General features: G+C 45.1%; 1 protein-coding gene across 3 annotated transcripts in view; it reads right to left on the bottom strand.

The window, feature by feature from the left end:
* Nucleotides 1–21836, bottom strand: part of zeb1b (zinc finger E-box binding homeobox 1b) — a 47911-nt gene that overhangs the window by 25101 nt on the left and 974 nt on the right. The window contains exon 1 of one of the 3 annotated variants that reach the window (XM_079661120.1): nt 21515–21683. The exons of the other annotated variants lie outside the window; for them this stretch is intronic. Coding sequence (XP_079517246.1) covers nt 21515–21545 — 31 coding nt within the window. The 5' untranslated portion in view covers nt 21546–21683. Of the gene's footprint in view, nt 1–21514; nt 21684–21836 lie in introns of those variants that run through there. 3 annotated transcript variants of the gene reach the window in all.

Here is a 21836-nt window from a genome sequence, read left to right as displayed (position 1 = left end):
CAAAAGCTCTTTTGTCACCTCAGTCCTCCGCCAACACCCCCCTCCTCTTACGTCCTTTTATTTTCTCCCCAGGCAAAGTGGCTTTTCCCCGTGTGATCAGGAAGGGTTAGCCCCCTTCTCCCAACAACACCAGCCTCCAGGCGACTACAGCTGAAGAGCAGTCAAGCAGTGCCGTTCACACCATTACCCTGCTGTTAAATGACCATGAGGGTGGACTACAGGCGGCCTGTCGGATGGACGGCTACGAAAATCTGTCTTGCTAAACCAGGCGAGACAGAAAGGGTACATGTTGCGAGACCCCACCTTAAGTGTGTGTAAGGGGGTCAAATACATTCACTGTGCCCCTCTAACAGCTCGACACCTCCTCCTTTCACTATGACTGTACTTGCGGTGACTAACACGTTAACTATGATTTGTGGAACCGTGGCGGACAGATGAAATATCACGAGCTGAGCGAGCAGCGGCGTTGTTAATGCACCCTCTCAATACGGTGCTGATTGGTGAAATGGCTGAGGCAGCAGGTAAACACAGGCCGTCATGTATTGATGTATTGACGGGCCCTCTTTTGTCCATTACACCCAGAGGTGCTGGGACTGTGCGTGGGCGTGTGTCTGGTTGCCCCCGGCCTGGGAGACCATTAGTTCGCTGTGTCAGAATCCGAAGGGGAGTATCGACAGTCCAGCCGGGGCAATCGATAGGCGCAGATCTCTCACTCCCCTCTGCCATGGTTGGTAATGGGCCTACTGTGCTGCTGTGGGACCCTTGTGTACTCTGTTATATCACCTCGCTTAGTGTATTTCAAGCACAGGAACAAATGAACTGTTGCTTTTGAGAGGGCAACACAAGCGAGTGACTCCACTGCTGAATTGACCAACAAAAAGAAAAATGATGGTACTTTCTGACTGAATGCAAGCTTTTCTTGTGCTGAGTCATGTTCTTTTCAGTTCTGGTCAGATGCCAGCTGCTTCTCCCTGAGGCTGAAAAATGGAGGCCAAATTTGGGTTTTTCTTGTATGCAACAGCCAACAGGGTGGGACGTCGATTACCAAAGCACACTGCAATCATTGGACCGGACTCTCGGGACTATCCCATGTGATTTCACCCATACTGTGAAGTCATTCAGCAGGGAACAGCCAGATGTTTTCAGGAATAGAGCCTCCCCTCTTCTTCATGTCAAGTAGCCCCAAGTAGAAACACTTCAAATGCGTATCTGATAACGTTTTTCTGGAGAACAAGTCATCTCTGCTTGGGATCCCAGTTCTCCTTCCCCAACAAGGGAACTAAAAGAACATTTTGGCTGTACTTCCTGGAATGCCACATGGAAGCAGTGACCAGCGCCAGACGTTGATGCAAATGTTCTTAGTGGCCAAAAAGGCAGTACTACAACTTCTGTGTCAGCCCTTGACGTCAAACATAAATGTTTTCCCATTGATTAACATTGGGAACGAGTCGTCTGTAAATCAGAATATAATTTAATTTAATTTAAATTAAATAAACTACCCAGTACGAAAACTGTATCTAGTTCTCTTTATACAACAATGGGGCACAGTTTTACCAAAAATACCCTGTAGGTTAAGGCTCCTGCAGTGCTGACACAACTTTTCATATCATATCTGCTTCCATATAGTGAGTTTAAACAGTTTTGGGTGAAATCAGCAGGGATGGAAGAGGTGCTTGCTCTTTGTCTCTCTGACCCTACGGTGGCTGATCTGGGTCAAACAAAACAGTGTTTTACTCGTGTGTGCACCCTGTGGAGTAGGGGGAATTCCACTGGTCAGTGTGACCCTGAACACTGGCCTTCCTGTTCAACTTTGGTGATGTGCTCTGTAGCCGGGAGGAAAAGAAAGACAGATCTGTCCTCTTCATGTCACACCACCAACATGAGTGTGACTTGCGTTGATGGTTGTGGTAGAGATGACTGTATTTATATGTGTGTGTGTGTGCAGCTGTTGTCAGAGAGATCACTGATAACACTCTGGCTTTTAATAAACTCAGAAGGAGTGTATACGTGTTGGTGTCTTAGTGTGTGTGTGTGTGTGTGTGTGTGTGTGTGTGTGTGTGTGTGTGTGTGTGTGTGTGTGTGTGTGTGTGTGTGTGTGTGTGTGTGTGTGTGTGTGTGTGTGTGTGTGTGTGTGTGTGTGTGTGTGTGTGTGTGTGTGTGTGTGTGTGTGTGTGTGTGTGTGTGTGTGTGTGTGTGTGTGTGTGTGTGTGTGTGTGTGTGTGTGTGTAGCTTGCTGAAAGGTTCTGGGCGTGTGATTGATGGGAGCTTTAGCACAGTAACCACATGCTCACACACACAGTGGAGGTGGGTGGAGAGAGGGGTGGTCATATGCAGCAATGCTCAGCTAACATTATTCATCCTGTGTTCATCTGTGTGAGCCGAGCCCACCGTTCCCCATATTGATGAGCATGGCAGTGTGTATAGTCACTTTGTTTACATGGCTTCACACACACACATGCACAAACACACAGGAACACACACGGAAATGCATGATTGAAGCAATTTGGCCTCTTTTTATATTGTTTTTCTTTATTGTTTTGACATCTTATATCGTGGACTTCTTAAATGTATTATTTAGATGATTGGGTGATTCAGAGAAAAGAAGGTGGCTGAGAAGGAGAGAATGGAGGGAGGGAGCAGGTAGGGAGGAGGAGAGGTTATTTTGGAGTCTCTGAACTGTAATCACCACCTACAGCTGCTTCCTCCCAGGTGCTCCGATTGGACATCAACAGAGGGAGAAAGTAAAGAAGGAAGAACAGAGAGAGACGATGGCTCTCCAGAGGAACAAGAAACACTCATGTACTAAGAGTATGTCTTATTTATTATTAGCCTGCATTTCCATGTATCACTCCATAACTTTAAATGCCTTCTAACATCTCCATTTTCCAGCGCAGATTGCAGCGTGTTTCCACAGAACCTCTCCTGCTGAGCGCCGGCAGGAGGGGGAAGTTTTATCTTAGGAGCAGCAGGAAGTTGAAAGGGCTATCACAGAGCTGACACAACACTTCCAGTACCTGCCAGAGGAGACAGGATGGTGACTTCTTTCAGAGGAAGCTAGTCTATATATGAATTAACGTCAGACTCAATGTGACTCGCACAAAAAGGTGCTACAGGTGAGAGCAAACTATCTATTGCTTTTTGTCTACTTGGTCCACAAATGTATTCTCATGGCTTTGAATGAATGCACACTTAACCAGTAGATGTACATCACAAGCACATGTTTAACACACTCAAAAACACGAGTGTAAGTACATGAAAGCACAAAACGTACCAAACAGATGTATAACCGCTAACCTTTCCCAGTGATTCACCTATAATGCATGTCAAATCTTCCACTAGTCGGATAAAACACAATCAATCATACACCCAACACCCACTGTCAGTCATAGGTGTTGCCGTGCGAGGCGTTAAATGCCAGCAAATACATCATACAGCGGTTCAAATGCCTTCCACGCAATTGTGCACAAAGTGTTCAAATAAAACCCCTCCATATGTAAGGTTGCGGGTGCGTCCCTGTAAGTCATCCATGGCAGCCTCCCATTATTGTCCAATAAAAGCAGTTGGCGCCATGTGAGCCGTACGTGTCACCACCAACAGCCCCACGGTCTGCTGCATTTCCAGTCTGCACTTTTAACCTGGTGGATCCAAACCACTGTAGTGAATACGCACACATTCACAACAGAATGACAAATAAAGAGAGATGGGTGTGGGTGAATACAAGAATGCTGAAATAAACAATGCGTTCTCATGTATAATGTATAGAAAGACAGCCTCAGAGTGTCTGAATTGAAAATACAGATCATACTAAGGAAACTACAAATCAAGCCTTACAGTTGTTGTTTTTTTGTAGTGTGACAATACAGTTAAACCAAAGGAAATGCACAAAAACTCCCCTCACTGAAATGCCTGTGCACACAGACACATACCTCATACAACCGTCAACCTATTCATGCATAACCAAAAACGGCGGCGGTGACACTGTGAAGCACCGAAGGTTAATCGTGCAACATTGTCATCCTGTTAAAACTAGCGCTCCGAGCCTGGCCAAACAAACCTCGCTGATAAACCCGGCGGTGGCATCAAAGCTTTACAGATTATAGATTACCATCAAATCAGCCCGGTGCACTGCGGCCATGGTCAGGCACCTGCTACTTTACTGTAATGCCGCTCATCCACGGGGCTGGTGATTATTGTTTGTGTGTGTTGGTCTGATCTGGATAACAATAGCTTTTCATTTATTAGACAGGTTTCCATGAGACAAAGGCTGAAAAAGCTATTTTCTTAAGCTCCCTCGCATGTCTGTGTGAACATCATCTTTAACACACTTCACATGCATCTGGTTTGTGTTTACATTTCTGCACCCATGTAACCCGAGCGTCATTCTATTCGACTATAATTAGTGTGTTTTTTTAATATAGAGTGTTCCAGTGGCACGTACTGCCACTGTTTGATGCCTCTGCCCCTGTCAGTCTCCTCTGGCAGCAGCAGTGTGAGGATTAAAGGAAAACCCTGACCCTGTCATCCACCTCTCTCTAATGCCCGCGCTCCGTTTAAACGGCTCCTCCAAAACTAACTGGCTGGATTACTGCTCAGGTGCTCACCCAATCCCCCGCTCAACTCTGTTGAACACGACAAACAGTCCCCACATTCAAACACAACATAATCTCTCAGAGATGATCTTTGTTGCCATGGGTCTCCCAGAAATTGTACTATTCATTCCTTTAGATGAAGTACAGTCCAGTTAAGAGACAAAGTGAGACTGTGAGGATGATAGTCTACAGGATATGCTGATATTCAATGTACCTGCCCCACACAACACACACACACACCCCTCCCTACACTCTAAAAAAAATCCACCAGCGCGGCAGAAATGCTCAATCCTGTCTGTCTCCCTGCCGGAGTCGCTGGCGTAGCACTTTTCTCCATTTTCATCACCATTCTTAACCTTTATCTCATTCCTCTCCTCCCTTCGTCTGCCGCCCTCCTCTCTTTATCTTCCCTTTTTTCTTTTTTTAAATGAGGAAACAAGGTTGTAAAGGTGGGAGATGCTGATATTGTTTGGCCCGTGTGTGGATGTGTGTGTGTTTTCTACATGAAGTACCATATATGAGAGCCTGGGGGCTTATATCGTAAGGAAGACTTTGGCACTCAGCCAGCTAAATGGCTCTGCTGGAGGCATTTGGTGCACTATGTGTACTCTGTGAGTGTGCGTGGTATTGTTTGTGTGCCTTTGTGCCCCTGTTTAACAGTATAAATATTTCAAAATGATTGCAAGCCTCCTCAAATGAGGATTTCAAGGTTTTAGCACAATGTCTTGCCACGCTGCAAGTAACTTGAGACCAAATTTAATAAACAGGAAAACAATTACAACTGTAGACCTATCTGAACTGAATAAAGAGTGGGTGGAATTCTCACTGGTCTAGAAATGTTTTAAAGACCCACAAATCGCAAACATTTTTATAATATTACAATTTGGAAGGCTTCAGAAAAGAGTACTCTCAACAGACTTTTTATGCAGCACCTTTAAGGTCTTTGTTATCTGCTTTAATCCTCACATGGTGTGTCTTGTCACAAACTGGACTCACAGGTATCGGAGGAGCACCAACATGCATATTTCATTCACCCCCAACCATTAGTTATGTACGGAAGACTAGGTAGATACACTCGCACTGCGGCCGTTTGTCTTTCTAATGGAGGGGGAGAACAGCAGCGACTACAGGCAGAGAACAACTCTCATGCTCCTTTAATGGGAATGAATAAAGGATGAGTCCAGGCTCAGACACCAGGTTAAGACGCTGTTTAGCACCTCTGGCCCGGCGCCCAGTGTTGGGAGGCAGGGAAGGAGGGAGGGGTGGTACCAGGAAGGACAAAGACAGGGATGAAAAGAAGACATCAGGTAGAATATCAGGATGCTATGACTGTCTAATGATTGATAGAATATAAATAGTGTTGGTTTGGGTGAAAGAATAGGGCATTTTGGCAAAGAGGCACCAGTTCCCAGTGATATTCAGAAGTGGAAAGGGGATTTTTCTCACACAGTAAACTCTAGCTAAGTAAGGAGGCAGAGAAAGCTTGTTGTTGACACTGAGTCTGGTTCCATACGCCTCCACAAACCTCTACTCTTTGATCCACCTTAGGAGAAAATGAAAGGCATTGAGAGAAAGAGGGAAAAAAGCTACACAGGGACCACGAAGAGGGATCTAAAGCAGAGACTTTAAGAAGTGCTGGTGGTTTTAGAGAGAAGGAAGGAGGGGACAGGTGGTAGTGGAAAACTGGCATGGCATATATGTCAACAGTGTTCTATAGGTAGTTGTGATGGAGCCGAACAGGCTGTGGGACGGTGAAGGCTAAACCTGCTACCTAAGACAGTTGTAATGGCGGCCACCTGTCGTGGCTTACGGCAGTATAGAGAGACCTCGTGGCAGCAGCCGGCCGGCAGCACCTGTGCTCAACAGTCACATCACCACATCACAACAAGCCTGAAGGATTAGAATACTGCTGGGAGTGGAGTGGAAGAAAAAGGATTCACAGACAGAGAGGCACTTTTTAGGATACTTTTCTCTTGTCACTGGGACAAGAGGAACGTCAGTACTAAGAAGGCTAAGATATTGCATAAAAGGGAAAAGTGTTTAGCTCATTTAAACAAGATAGTAACAATAAAATGCTTAAAATGTCACAGAAAGTGTAAAAAAGGTTAAGTCGTATTTGCTGGTAATGACAGCTCCATAAATTGCAGACGAATGTGAGGTACTTTTTGAGCTTTCAAAGTCTGTGGACTATTTGGGAAGCTGTGGGTGATGTCTGCTGCCATGTGACATGGTGTGAGTGCATCTTATTTTAGAGTGAGAGGTTGAGATAAGGTGTTAAAAGGAGCCGAGGTAGAGAGGAATGCTGAGCTGTCCTTGTAAGCCTCGCTGTGCAGTTGATGTCGTCTCCCCTCCCAGGTTAAATTCCTTGATTACAGCTGCTGCAAGCTAATGGCCCAAAAAAATCCCCTTTATTGCATTTGTCTGGATTCAGACCATTTACTCTGAGATATATATTCCACTTCAAACTGCTGAGATCTGGCCTGTAATAGTGTGTGCTTTTCCTTAAGTGATCCTGAACTCTCTCTCTCTCTATGTCTTCTTCTCCCTCTCTGCCCCACACAGCAGTTTATTTAGCTGCCATGTTTACATTCCTGTTCAGTCAGCCTCTCCCAGGGGAGGATGACTGGATCTGAGCGCCGGGGCTGAGCCTCTCTCTCTCTCTCCCATGGCTCAACTCACTTACAGGATAATAACAACAGATAGACATACTCGCACTTGGTTTAGACTTAGGGTACAAACAAGAAATGCAAGCATGCATGATGAGGAAATTGTACGTTGGACATGGCAAACTGTAGATCTTTCTTAACAATCAGGTAACCTTAATGGCTATCCTGCATGGTCCAAGTAAGCGTGACTATGGGCGGGGCTGATGGAGGCTAATTGGATGGAGCTATAGGACGTCCTGGGCGCTCAGGTCCCTAGCACTTCACTGGCCTCATCATTAGACTGACTGGCTCCTGTGGCCTCGGGCAGAGTGCTGTCTGCACGCCCTAATGACCGCTGGCTCACTCAGCGCGCAGCACCGTCGCCACATTAGTCCGGCTCAGAATAGCCCCGAATAAAGAGAGATGAGAGGGGAGTTGGGATGCTAGGCGCCCCTACAGTCTTGTAAGACATTACTCTAGACCACAAATGATTTTGTTGAGTTCACCTCAGATCTTTTCTCATCAAATAATATGTTCCTTTTAAGTCTGATTGCATCTGATATGCATCATTCAAATCATTTTAGTATAATAGCAGTGCAATAATCTTGTTGTTAATTATTACCTGATTTTATTGTGTTCATTTCCTGTCCCACCTGTTAATGTGCTAATTTTAAGTCTGATTGTGTCTAATATTGCAATATTTAATTCATTTTAGGATAATTGCAATATTCTTCTTAATTATGACCTGCCAGTAAAATTGTCATGATGCTGATTTTGTCATTTGTCAAGTCATTAGCTCAAAACAATTACGTTAAATAACTGTTTGTTTACCTAATTGATATGCCTCAGAACCGGCTTCACAAATCATCAAAAGCCTTAGCTCACTGATGGGTTTGGACGGTTTGGACATGATTAAATGTAGGCTACCCATGATGCAGCAAAAATAATGCTGGTCATACTCTGTGTTTGTGCTGACTGAGCTAATAAGCAGGCTAATAAACATAGCCTTTAGCATGTCTGCACTGCAACGATGGTGCCATATTTTAAGCTAGCTAATGACTTCACAAGTAGCACAACAGCAGAGTTATAAAGGAATGATTCAATATTTTGGGAAATATATTTATTATAATCATAGTAAGAGGAGAATAGCTATACAATTGTCATGTGTCTGTAACATGGAGCTAAAATCAGCAGAGTTAGCTTAGCTTAGCTTAAAGACTAGCAACAGGGGGAAACTGTCTCAAGAGGATAAAATACACCCAGCAGCACCTCTAAAGCTCTCTGATGAATACTTGTAAGTTATTGGCATGACGCAGTGACTTACTGACAAAGAAAATGTCCAGCACAACACCCCTAGTAACATTTAAATTCACCCAAAAAGTGTTTGCACTGATAATACAAAGAAATGAATTATTCCTCAGCACAAATGATTTCCTGAACTCACTAAATGAAACAGCGTGTGAAACAATATAAAGCCCTGCTCAGGAGATAGCTATGGGTTAACCAGACTGTAACACCCACATGATGGCAGGACAGAGGAGTGCTCTGTGTTCAAATGACCGCGGGGGGTAGGAGGAAGAGAGTGAGAGGGAGGGATGGAGACAGGGAGAGTTTTGTACTGTTGTCCTTCCAATGAAAAGACAGCAGATCTCCTCCAGCAACACGGCTATTCAATCTAACAAGGCCTTAGTTCATGCTGTAGGTGGGAAAAGAGGTTTCGTTTGGATGATTGACAGGACAATCTTGACAAAAAAATAAACGGGGCGATCTATAAGTAAAGAAAGAAGAAAGACAGAAAGAAAGAGACAGGGAGAGCCAGTGTGAACGAGACATTAGACCATCGAGATACACCAACTGAGTGCAGTATCAGCCAAAAATACTCCTCCTAACAAGTCAATAGTGCGTATTGATTAGTTCTGCACAGGGCTTATGCAACATCACACTACCTCACTGTACAATGATGGCGAAATCACTGTGGGCCACGCAGGGCTTTGCACAGAAACGGCTCGCCCTGTAGAGACAGGAAAGTAAACTCTTCATGTGTGCCACGGGGTCCTTAAATCAAACTGCACAATGTGAACTAATGGCCTGGAAACACTGGGAGAACTGTGCTCTCATGGACCCATATATAGAGACAGACGCAGGGAGGACAAAAGGAGGCAGGAGGAGACGCAGGGACACAGGCGTGCTAAATGCTTGCAGGGTTTGGAGAAGGCCTCGACCATGGAAATGACTTAGGGATGAGAAATACTGTGCGTTCATAAATCTAGAAGAGATTCAGAACAACATGGAGAGGTGGATGGACAGAACCAAAGTGGTGGGGAGACACAATGATATCAGCTTCCCTTCCTCTCCTCACCTCACCTGCTCCTACTGTTCCCTCCTGCATCACCTCCTCCCCTCTTCCTCTTCTGAAACCCGACGCATCACCATCTCCATCGGGACTCTGATGTGAGCTCGGAGACGGCCGCACTTAATCGATAGTGCCAGGTTGCCAAGACAACCTTGATTTCCTGTCCCCGCTTTTGCCGAGCGCCGGTGATTGCACCGGGTGTCCGTTGCACCTGCCGCCCTCTCCTCCTCCTCCTCCTCTTCCTCCTCCTCCTGCTCTTCCACTGTCTCATCAAGCGCTCCTTATCCTTTGCCTCCCTCACACCCCTCCCTCACGCCATAAAGCCCCCATAGACAAAAGAGGAATACAGATATACAAAGGCAAAAGGGATTAGACCCAAGAGGTTGGGTTTGAACAATCAAAACAGTGTATTGTGTGTGAGGTACACACACTCACACACGTGCATGCAAACACACTTAGACACATGACCTGTCATCCTCGACAAAAGCGAGCTGTGACAGTTATCATATCTACCTTGGAGGGTGATGTCATTGCACCTGGGGAGCGTTTACTATCAGGCCCCCCTCACACACACCCACCCCCCTTGTCTCGGGGGTTGGCACCTCCTGTTTTTTTTTTTCATTAATGGAGAGCTCATTAATCGTGGCTGATAACGAGGACGTAGGACAGGGACATGATTAAGGGGCTCTCTCTCCTTTAGCTGGGCGCCCTTGGGGATAAACAGCCAATGGTGTGTGTGTGTGTGTGTGTGTGTGTGTGTGTGTGTGTGTGTGTGTGTGTGTGTGTGTGTGTGTGTGTGTGTGTGTGTGTGTGTGTGTGTGTGTGTGTGTGTGTGTGTGTGTGTGTGTGTGTGTGTGTGTGTGTGTGTGTGTGTGTGTGTGTGTGTGTGTGTGTGTGTGTGTGTGTGTGTGTGTGCTTCTGTGCGTGTTTCTGTGCGTGTGTGTGTTTCTGTGTGGGCCGCATGTGAAAACAGGTAAAGGACACACACCAAGTGCTATCTCTAGGACATCTGTGGGATAGGACACTACAGGTTTTCACTTTTTTCAAATTGATTATAGCTACAAGTCACCTGTGAGGATTTAGTCTATACCTTTTTCTGCGACTGTGCATTAATTATTATTCCCATAAAGATTGTAATGTATCTTAATGAGGATTCCCCTGAGGCTCAGTTTAATGCTGAGGTGAAGTTGTGACTTAAAGCAAATTTCTGGAGTTGTATCCCTGCTTCTACAGGATGGTGTTTCCAATCCATTGCAGGAAAAACATTAATATTCTGTACTCTTTTATTCAAAGTGTCTGCTTGGGAATGATTCTTATTTTTGGTGCATTATCTAGTAATTTGTCAATTCAATAGTGCGTCAGGCTGAATTGGAGTCACATTTATTGCTAGAGTGAACAATATGCATGCCAGACTGGGGCTAATTTCTCAGTGTCTCGCGCATGCTGTTGACTATGAAATTGTTGATTGTAAGTTAAGAGAGTCCTATGATTCTTTGTGTGTGATTATGTGCCTGTTTAGTTTTGGTCATAATTGATCTGTTTCAGTCTTTAATGTCGCTAAGAGCTCTATAAACATTTCACCTATTATAACCTGAGTACAGGTAGATTGTGAGGTATCTGCACGGCTATTAAAGAGCTTTTATTACTGTATATATACAATCATACTACATATACTTAGTTGTTGTCTATTTAGTTAACTCACCACTTAAGGACATGCACAAGGAGAGTTTGTTCTTGTAAACCTGCATGTTTGTTCAAGCAAACAAGAGTTATATAATACTGTAAATACTGTTAATACAAGCTGCAAATTCAGAGCTGCAGATGATTAACTAGGTATGGTACATTAAAAAAGAGGATAAAATAATGATACGTCTCTATCCACACACAAGTGACACATGTAATGGATGTAAGTGATCCACAAACACGACAGGATGTTATGACGTCTCAGCCGGAGAGAGCGCAGATCGGTGTGCACCTACATGAAGGCTTTGTAGTACAGCAACCGTTTAGTCTTACACACACATTCAATCCAATCTGTCTGGACCGGGACCCTAATCCCCTCTCCACGGCCATGGAGACAAGCAGACAGTAATCCTCCATATTTGTATATTAATAGCCAGAGTCTCAGGGGGGCCCTCTCCATATATTGTGATGTACGTTTTATTAGTTGGTTAATCTGCTTGTCGATCAGCGAACCTGGTCCATTTAAACCTGGGTTTGAATAAAAACACAACAAGCCCTGTCTGAGGGATAAGCTCCCCAAGGACAAGGGAAAGAGCATGGTTGGGTTCAATAGACTCATCACCAACAATAACAGCTTTACATCAGTGTTATCTGTCACGGGGCAATATAATTATTAGGTGGAATCCAGCCCTAGGCCTCTGCCTTTTCCTAAGAAGCATGCTAGATAAAGCCTGACCCAAATACAAGCCTTGTCACCGTAATGCACGCTTCAATCAACTCTAATGTTATTTCTAAAGGGTGTACTCGAGGATCATTGTGTGTCCATAATAATCCACATTGAGTTCTCCTCCTGAAGACTTGACCCAAGGACACTCAAGTGGAACAGATTTGGTTCAAATGCCGCTCCACGTCAGCAGACACAGAGATTCCTTAGCATCTGAATCACGTTGGAGTCGTCTATTCACCTCTCGGCACGTCTAGACGCTGTGTCACTGCCACACCCCACTGGACATCTGTCCTGATTCAAAGATTTATCAGACAGTCATTCGATTAGAAGGGCACTGCTTTAAATTAGCTTTGGCGAGTCAGGGATTGATGAAGGTGGGCTGGACACGAGGGCCATTACAGGACACTGTTCCTCTTGCTTACCAATGGCCTAGAGTCGCCAGCGATCACAATGACGTCTGTAATCATTTCAACTGTGGACAACTGCTGATGCAATTGGCCAAACCATTTGTACAGTCAAATATTTAACTCTAATACAAAGGTATGTGGAATTAGAGTGAAGGCCCAGTTGTATGGTAGCCATCCATCAAAATGACTTCCATTGGATAAACAAACAAACAGCTTTGAAACATCTGCTTAGGAGAGAAGCTGAGAGGCACCCTGGGGAGATGTGTGGTTTTCCTCTGAGATCTGTTGATTAGGAGGCAGGATGGAGGGGAGGGCAGAACAAAATGGAACAAAAAAAAAGACAAGGAACAGCCAGGAAGAGATAGTTCACACTCGGGTCAGAATTCAGGTGGAGGTCAGGAAGGCACTCACAAACAACGCTTAAAACACTGCGCCACACACACACACACACACACACACACACACACACACACACACACACACACACACACACACACACACACACACACACACACACACACACACACACACACACACACACACACACACACACACACACACACACACACACACACACACACACACACACACACACACACACACACACACACACACACACACACACAGAGAGAGAGCGAAACACAAAAAACATGGCCTTTAAATGCATTGGAGCCAGACCATGTGACTCTCACGGGGTAGTCTCATGGGAGCATCCCCCACCCCTGATCTCCCTGATGGACTACAACAACAGGAAGTGAGCTTGGCCTGCAACATCACACCACACCTACAGATAACTGCTCCCTCTTTAACGCAGAAACATTCACACGAGTGCAGAAGCATTCAGGCACCCCTTCCTCATACACCTCAGCCTTCCTCATCATTCTTATGGCGGCCATTTATCAGTCATCACGGTTAAGTCTAGAGTTTAATCTCCCTAAAAGTGTGCTCTGTGCTGCAGAAGAATCGATGGCACGGTGCCCGCTGCTGCTGGCGTCGGTGGCGAGCGAGACGCGCTGCAGCCTGGCACCGAAACAAGGAGAGTCCGAGGCTGGCAGGGGGTGGGCTTTTCAGCGACTGAATAGCCCTTGTTTATCTAGGCCCCCTTTGGGAAGTCAGGACACTGCAGTGAATAGGAGCCAGTTAGCAGCGATGGCATAATAAGACCAGGGGGAGGGTCATTGAAATTCTACGCGGATACTGTCAAGACAAACCACCCTTGCCAGCTGTGGCAGCAACTCAAAGGAGCATAGGAGTGTTTTTTTGTGGGTTAACAATACAACTTTACAGGATGTTGATGCTTACTCATCAAAAATAGCAGCAGAGTGGAGGAATCTTATGTTGAAATAGAGAGGAGGGATCTACCAGAAGATTAGGCAACAGTTTCACTTAAGAAAAAGAAGCACACCAGTGGCTTATTTAAGTCGTGAACTTCCTCAAAAGAATGACAAGACGGGCAAACAGGACAGGACTATTTTCTATTTTCTATTTAGACCTATGTGTCCTTTATGGGAAGTTAGAAGTGACTGGAAGCATGGGGATTGGGTTGACACAGTTGTAGTGTTCTACTATTCCCTAGTTTTAACATTCCCTTCAAGAAAAAAACCTTTCTTTCCCAGGATCACCTTTAAATGTTATGTGTTTTTCTCTACCCTCTGTGTGAAGCAGACAAGTCTTCAGCTTAGCAATAGCGCTGATTCTTTTCCCAGCCTTTCATGTTTTCTTCCCCGGTTTGTGGTCTCCGCGGCCCCTGTTGAGGAGCCTTAAATAGGCTGCCACAGGTGCTGGGGGCCCGGTTAGGTGAAGGAGGGGGGGGGGGGGGGAGGTGGCCTGGATGGGAGCAGGACCGCAGGAAGCCTCTTGTTTTCACAGAGATAAAAAGCTTTCAGGTTGCATCCTGGGCCGTAATCTCTCACACGCTTCCTGGTTTTGTTCACCGTGAGGCAAGAGAAAATGACAAACTAACCTTCGCCCTGAGAGGCTGATCGATAGCTTCAGATGAGGCAGGATGTGTGTCTGCCCGTGGTGGATTTTAAAGAGCATAACATGACAAAGAGACAGCTCAGAGTTAGTTTGAGCTGTGTTCATTAATAGTCCTTGATCGGGCCTGATTTATGGGTTCATTTATTCTGAGTGCTGCTTCATTACGGATGATGATTATAAAAGTGTGCATATCATTTCTTCCCTGACCTCTTCATTTGCTTTTAGAGCACAATTAACATTGTTCCAAGCTCTTACATCCTAATTACAGAAAAGATAACGCTCCCTTCCTTCAATTCAAGTTCCTCTTTAACCAGTCACTAAGTGCTGGCCTTGTGCTAAAAAGACCCATTTTGCTAGAAATTTGCATGAAAGGGGGTTTATTGAAAAGTTGGCATTAAGGCGAAGAGCAAAGAGGCAACACATTCACACTTTACATGAAAAAACCTCTGATTGCTGCTCTTTCCTCTGCTTCTCCCACATTTTCTCTCTTTATTCTGAACATGTCCTTCTTTTGAAGGCCAGCATTTGACTGTGAGCCACGCCCTGTTCTCCTGCCAGAGGAAACTTTCAATCTCTGCCTCTCCACCTCACTCGGGCCGTAGCTCTGGCTCTCTCGTACATTTGTCAGGTGTTATTTATGAGTGCTGTATAGCTGAATTGCTTCATGCCTACAGCACCTGCTGGTGTTGGAGAATCAGAGCCAAGACAGCTGCAAGAGAGAGGAGTGGGGGGGAAAGAGAGACGGCATAAAGAAAAGAATACATAGGACTCAAAAAGGAGCCAAAGAAAGAGACACTTTGTGAGAAAAAGGAAGTACCTGATAGTGAAGTAACAGCATGTGGCTTTGTAGATGTTGTAAGGTACGCAGCTAGCGCAACTAATGAAGGGTGTTATGATGAGAACGGTAGGACAACACAAACAAACAAGTGATGAGCAAGCACTAATTGACAGTGTCGTACAACTCCAAACATGATCAATTAAAGGCCACTCTTCATTGACTTGCAGGCGAAAGCGGCAGCGCCAGTGTAACGAGAGAGGGGAGGGTCCTGTCTGCGTGAGGAAGAAGACAGATGTATCATCGCCTGGCGACGAGGATCCGAGGGGTATGTAATCCCTTCCCTTCACTACCTGCTACACACACATTACACCCACACGTGTGTTTATGCAATGTGCTGGACGAGGTTTGTTTTGACTGTAAACACATGATCGCTGGTAGTGATGCACTGAGGATAGGACAGCTGGGCTGAGATAGGTCAAAGGTCAGTGGCTTCATTCCAGTTTCACTACAACCCAGTGGGAAAAACTGGACTATGTACTTTACTCTAGAAGGCTGTCAAACATCACAGGTGATTGTGGGGAAGAGAACCTACATTTCCAGGTTGTGTAAAGAAGTGATTTAAAGGGAATAAGCTTTTTTTTAAATCACTTATATAGACCACTCAATGACATGTATTTATCAAATGGGGCCAGTCCTGTTGAGTCTCTTTAAGGAAGAAGTTAATGAAACCGCTTTCACACTACTGACCTAACATAGTCAATATCTCCTAAGGCTGTAGCTGTTGTATTCATAGAGAAACACCCTGGTACTATACATGGGCCACATTTGATATGTCATAGCATAGGAGAAGCTTTTCAGTTTTGTTACCTATTGTGCTTTTGGCAGAGTGTTCTCACTGTATATTACATAAGTGTACACATGTTTACAGGAGTGACCAGTCGGCAAAATGTAACTTTCCTAGCAAGAGAACGATGTCTGATTAAAATAAATCAAAAATAAATGTAGTCTAATGCATTTTTAACCTAACCGCAACTTAGCTGTAACTCCTAGATCTGTATTCTTACATTTATGTACCTGTACAACCCTAATATACCTTAAGAATAGAATGAATTACTCTAATCTGTCTTTGTTTTAATCTGTTTACTGCTCTTATGATCCAGTGTCAATTTAGTCTAGGCTGCATATGTTATTCTTTCCTTTGCCCTTTGCCCTTTATCCATATTTAGAATTCATAAAGACATATGTATCAGTTCTCTTAAAACAGTCAACAGTGATAGGCTTGGCTGCCTTTTTCGGTTAGGTCACACAAGCAGGGTCATGGGGAGCCCAACAAAACACTCATGAGTTAAATGGGGCGATGCGGATGCTCCGTGCCTCCCTCTATTCTACCCTCCCCTCTGTTTTCAGGCTGACCATTCTCCTCTCATTAATCCTGTGTGGATGTTTATCCATGTCGACAGTCAACATAGAAGCCGTCCTTCTCTCTGACTAACAAACAGGGTGACTAAGGTTTTTTTGGTGAAGCTGTCTCAGGGCTAGCCTAGCTATCTCACTGCTCGGGACCTGGGGGACAGAAGGGCATTTGATTTGTCAGTCACATCACAGTCAAGCTGTGCAACTGGAATCACTATGTGAATATGAATGCCTACCCCCTCAGGAGGGCCATTATCAGTTCTGTGTGCTACGGAGAGGAAAATCAATATGGTCATCATAACGGCCTGGCAAAAAGCCAGTGTTCAAAGCACAATACATGGCAGCGGATTACTCCTCATCTGATGTCATCTTATTTTATCCCTGTAGACAGAGACACTGTGGGACTATGGTGAGGTCAAGCATATTTAAAATGGATAAGACATCCAACATGTCAAGAGAGACGATAAAAACACACACAAACGGTCAGAAGTGAAGCTAAAGAAGAGGTTAGCGCTGATGAGTTTTTACCATAAACACAAGCTGGTGCAGGAGCCCCTGAGAGGGCCCGCCTTCTGCCTATTGTGTCAGTCCAGTCTTTTTCATTAACCGCTCCACTGAGGACCACAAGGGAGGGGAGGGGATGGATGGGCGGGAAGGGAAAGAAAGAGGTGGTGGTGATGATGGGGGGGGGGACAAGGAGGGCTATGCAGACAGACCCAAGGGGATTCACTGAGGACCTGAAGAGAGGCCACCAAATACATGATTAAAAACACACATCAGCACACAGCGCTGCGCACACCATACACAATATTTACCTCCACCAGGATGGCAATTTAGAGGTAATCTCTCCCTCAAGTATACACACTGCTGGAGAATATTATCTCTCACCCCCACACTAGTAGGGAGGGGCTGAGACGGCCAAAAGGGAACAAGGGGACAGTTAATGTAAAGGAAAAGAAGGGGTTGCACACATCTTGCAAATACACCTGTCTGCCCGTGACTCACTGCTCTGGAGTCAGGGGAGGAGGGCAGAGGGGGCTTTTCTGCTCAGTTAGTTGACATGATACACTTAACTGAGCTCTCCTCCCTACAATGCACTGCAACAAATACTTGCCTGCACCACTTTACGTGTCAGTATCAGTGTCTGGGGTCAAGGCTGTTGCAGACTAACACATCTCACTCAGCAACAACAAGCATGTCAGTATGGATGCTGTTGCACGTGTTGTGTTGCATCAAGGCAGCATTTGTGGGGGGGGAGCAACGGTCGTGTTTTTGTCCAGTTGACTGAGCCGACGCGTCGCTTCAAGCTCCCACCGCCTCACCCCTATAACACCCCCTATGCTCAATATTTGTGTCATTCAGGGAGAGTGCTGGCGATCTGTTGATGACCGCGTCAGTTAGGGAGCCTCCGAGGCGCGCGGCCCCCCATCACATTGTCCTGTCATGCAGATGGACTCCTCATTGCCCATGCTGGGGATTTGGGGAAACTCCTGCCTGCTGTGCCAAATTAAGCCTTCACCCTGGCATTAAAAATAGCCCACTGGGTAGCACATTGCCATTCAAAAATACACGGCACATAAATGCCACAGGGATGTGTCGGCGATAATGTTAAAGCATGACGCAGACGTACGATACATTTCCAAGACAAAAATGTCAAATAGTGTGCTGCAAAGCAGGCTCTTGAAGGCCCGAGGGCCGTGTGAGAGAGGGATTTGATGAATTCTGTGAGCGTTCCGCGGATTCCTCCCTCACGGGGACCTTTGGGAAAAGAATGGGTCATATGCAAATGCCATGCACAGTATGGAGGAGAAGTTTCCCACAAGCGGAGTGTGAAAAGGGCTCTCCCTCCCCATGCCGGGCCACTGAATGGGCCTTTTCTTCTGCCACTGAAAGTGTATGAGGTAGAGCAGGCAAACTGCAAAGGTAACTAGGCTCTTTCTCCTCAGGCTTTCTCACTAAAGCCTGAACACACAATGGTTCATTTAAGCATTCAGCCACACAAACCCCAATAAAGCACATCCAAGCGCAGTTAAGGGGGTTACTGAAACTGACTCTGGGTTTAAAACTCCTTCTTTACGAAGGGAGAGCACCTTTTTATAGGCTAATGCTCTCAGCCTCCATGGGAGCAGCTAATCATTAAGCTGCCTTAACAGAGGTGGGAGTGTGGTCGTACATCACATCATTTTAATTCCGCCCAATGGTCAGCTGAGGACAGCCCTTTCCCACCCTGACGGACAAGTTGAGGGGTGAAGCTTAGAAACTTTCCCCTTCCGATGATGAATAAAAAAAAACAAGCATGTGAAAAGTTTTTACCTGTTTGGGGTCTAGAATTAGCTTACTTCAGCTGATTTGAAAAACATAAATCTAGCTCTCCCGCAGGAGATCCAATAGCTGTGTGTCATGCTTTCCATCTGCCAGCAACAATCCCTCAGTTGTCACCTGTTGTAAAATTCTTTAGTCACCTCGGACACTTCTCACCAACTCTCTCCATCCCCCCTCTCGGCTCCACAGGGAACATGGGAGCCCACAGTTTAAGGGGTCAGGGAGGAATGGACAGAGAGAAGGGAGAAAAATCTGCAGCTCCGACAACCCCCCCTTCTCATCCTCCAACCCCTCCTCCTCCTCCTCTCTTCCCTTTTCATTGAACAGAGTTTAACACAAACACAATTGGACATGCTGGAAGCCTCACAATGGCACAGGGGGGGAAAGTGAAGTCATACTCTAGGCACGCATGGGTGCCTAGGTCAGGGGGCAATCAACAGCACCCCTGGCTACTGTGTCTTAACCCCCCGAAATAAAGGACAAGCTCTGGAAGGAGGGGAGAGAGAGAGAGAGAGAGAGAGAGAGAGAGAGAGAGAGAGAGAGAGAAAGAGAGTGCGGAGGCGGGGAGATTTTCTTCTTACTTGGCACTTTTAAATGAAGCTGCCGAGGAAGTTGGTGAAAAGCAGGGAGATAAATGAAAAATGTCCTCCTCTGCTCAACTCTTCACACAACAGGGGTGGACCTTTTAAATGTAAACAGATGTCTTTTAAACAACCGAAGTGGCATGCGGAGCTACAGAGCCAATCCGCACCTCCTCCGAAGCTTCACCACAGCCCCACTTGTTTCGTCTAACAAACTGTAGCTATAGCTGAAGCATGTTTTATTGTCGTCCCACTAACTTACAGCATGTGCTTGTATCCAATAGCTTCTAGACAGGGTGAGGGAGTCCAGGGCACTAAGTATAGTTTAAGTATAGTTTTACCAGGCCAATAAACATGCTCCTCAACATTACATGAGTTGCCGAGTGCCAAGCCCACAAACTAATTTACTTCATTTGATGGATGATTCATCAAGGTGCCAGTGTGTGTTCAGAAATAGAAAAAGAGAGTGGGGGAAGACACAGAGACAGGTTAGGGGATGATACAAATGGCCCGTGTGATATAGCTAAATAAATAGAAATCCAAGTTACTTGTCCACTGTTCTTAAAACATCAGCTCCTGAACATGGGTACAAAGCTGTCCCAGCACAGCACTGTTTATTTTTTGCAAAGAATGTTAACACCGGGCGCATTCCTCTATTCCCAAATTGCTGTGTTAAATTACCGTTGCAGGGAACGGCTGCTTTTCCTTAGGGGAGCTGAGTGGGGAGAAGCGACAAAGGAAGCTGTAGTATCCCGCCGATTGCAAACACCTGTCGTCCTGCAGGCTGTTAACACCTCTCTGTTTACAGCGGGGAATGGGGCTCACCTTGATCTCAGATCGCCCTGCTCGCCGGGGACCTGGCAGAGACACCAACTATAACATGCCGGGCACAACTTTAGGACTTGCTTCATTAAAATAGCCCAAGCAATGGCTACAGAAACTTTTTTTATTATGAAAAAGTAGTTATTAGGCATGCATTTAACAAACTTGCTATAACAAACTTATAACATGACAACCAAATCAAGTGTATGACAAAATGCAAAACAGGTCTTAAATAGTTAAGTTTTCTGAGATGTTAATTTACATGACAGATCAGTCTCTTGTCAGGAGGTGGTAGGAAGTAAGGTCTTAAAAGCAGACCTGCATGGCTCTTTGATACAAATGCAAATTAGGCAAAGTAACAGGGAAACACATCTGTTGAGTTAAGGATGTGACTTTAAATATCAAAAGAGATGTGTCTTTATTTAAAATAACCATGTTAAGGTAAAGGGGAAAAGCAAAAAATGACAGGTAGAGATCCTGAAGTCTCTCCAGAGCAAATAACACAAGGCATAGGAATATCCACACCTAGACAGCAGGACCGTTATTTAAGGTGTGTCCACACCTTGCACATATTAAACTGAACAAACGCTCCAGGGAAGGAATGCATAGCTGAACACACCCCATAAAAAACAAGATGACAGTAGAAAACATCGATAGTACCTATAAAAAGCCACTCTGCACACTAGGTATTCAGAGAAAATTCACAAAACAGCAATAACGCACATCGTTTGGTCGCTTTTCCTCCCCAAACAAATGCTTTTGACACAAAAAATAAACGGCTTTACGGTTATCGAGTACGGTTATCCTGAATCTAATGATACAGGGTTGATTTGACAAAATAACCCTATGTCCTGTGTTAACCCAGTTCCTTTGAGCTACACTGGGTGGCACAACACATGACTTGTTGATAGACAACACATGTTGTCAAACCTGCGATAAAAAAAGGCTTGCTTTCTCAATAAAAATAGTTATAACAAGCTAATTCCGTGGTAAAATATCGCTCTACGGATTCACAAGAGCCCACGTAAATACATGGAAAGATGTAGCAGGAAAACAGACAACAACAACTCGAAAAAGTCCTTTAGTTTTCCCTTTAACAAAAATAAATGCAACACATGTGTGATAAAACTAGGAGATAAATCTATTTAAAAAACGGTATCCTTGAAGAGAGTCACGTTAGTTACTTTGTAACAATATAAACACTATTTTCTTACGACAATAAGCTGGGTGAAAACCGTTGGTCATCGCATACCGAAACACACATTATCCACTCGAATTGTTAGTAGGCTATACAGGCGCATTAAAATAAGATAAAAGGCTAACATATTACGTTAAAAAAACGAGTTTGTGTAAAGGTTCGCTCGCGTCCCTGGTCAAACAAGAATCAGGATTCCCAGCGCGCGACAGGAGAGGATCCGCTCTCCTTATATGGACTGCGCTCGCCCTGCTCACACAAACAGCGCGTGAGATATTCCTCGTTCTCCGGAACCTCGGTTACCCTCACCATGTTTCTACTGATCTTTCTGTCTTTAGTTT

Source organism: Notothenia rossii (assembly GCF_949606895.1).
Source record: "Notothenia rossii genome assembly, chromosome: 12".
Lineage (NCBI taxonomy): Eukaryota > Metazoa > Chordata > Actinopteri > Perciformes > Nototheniidae > Notothenia > Notothenia rossii.
Note: the sequence above shows the minus strand (reverse complement) of the source record. Positions and strands in the feature narration are given on the sequence as shown.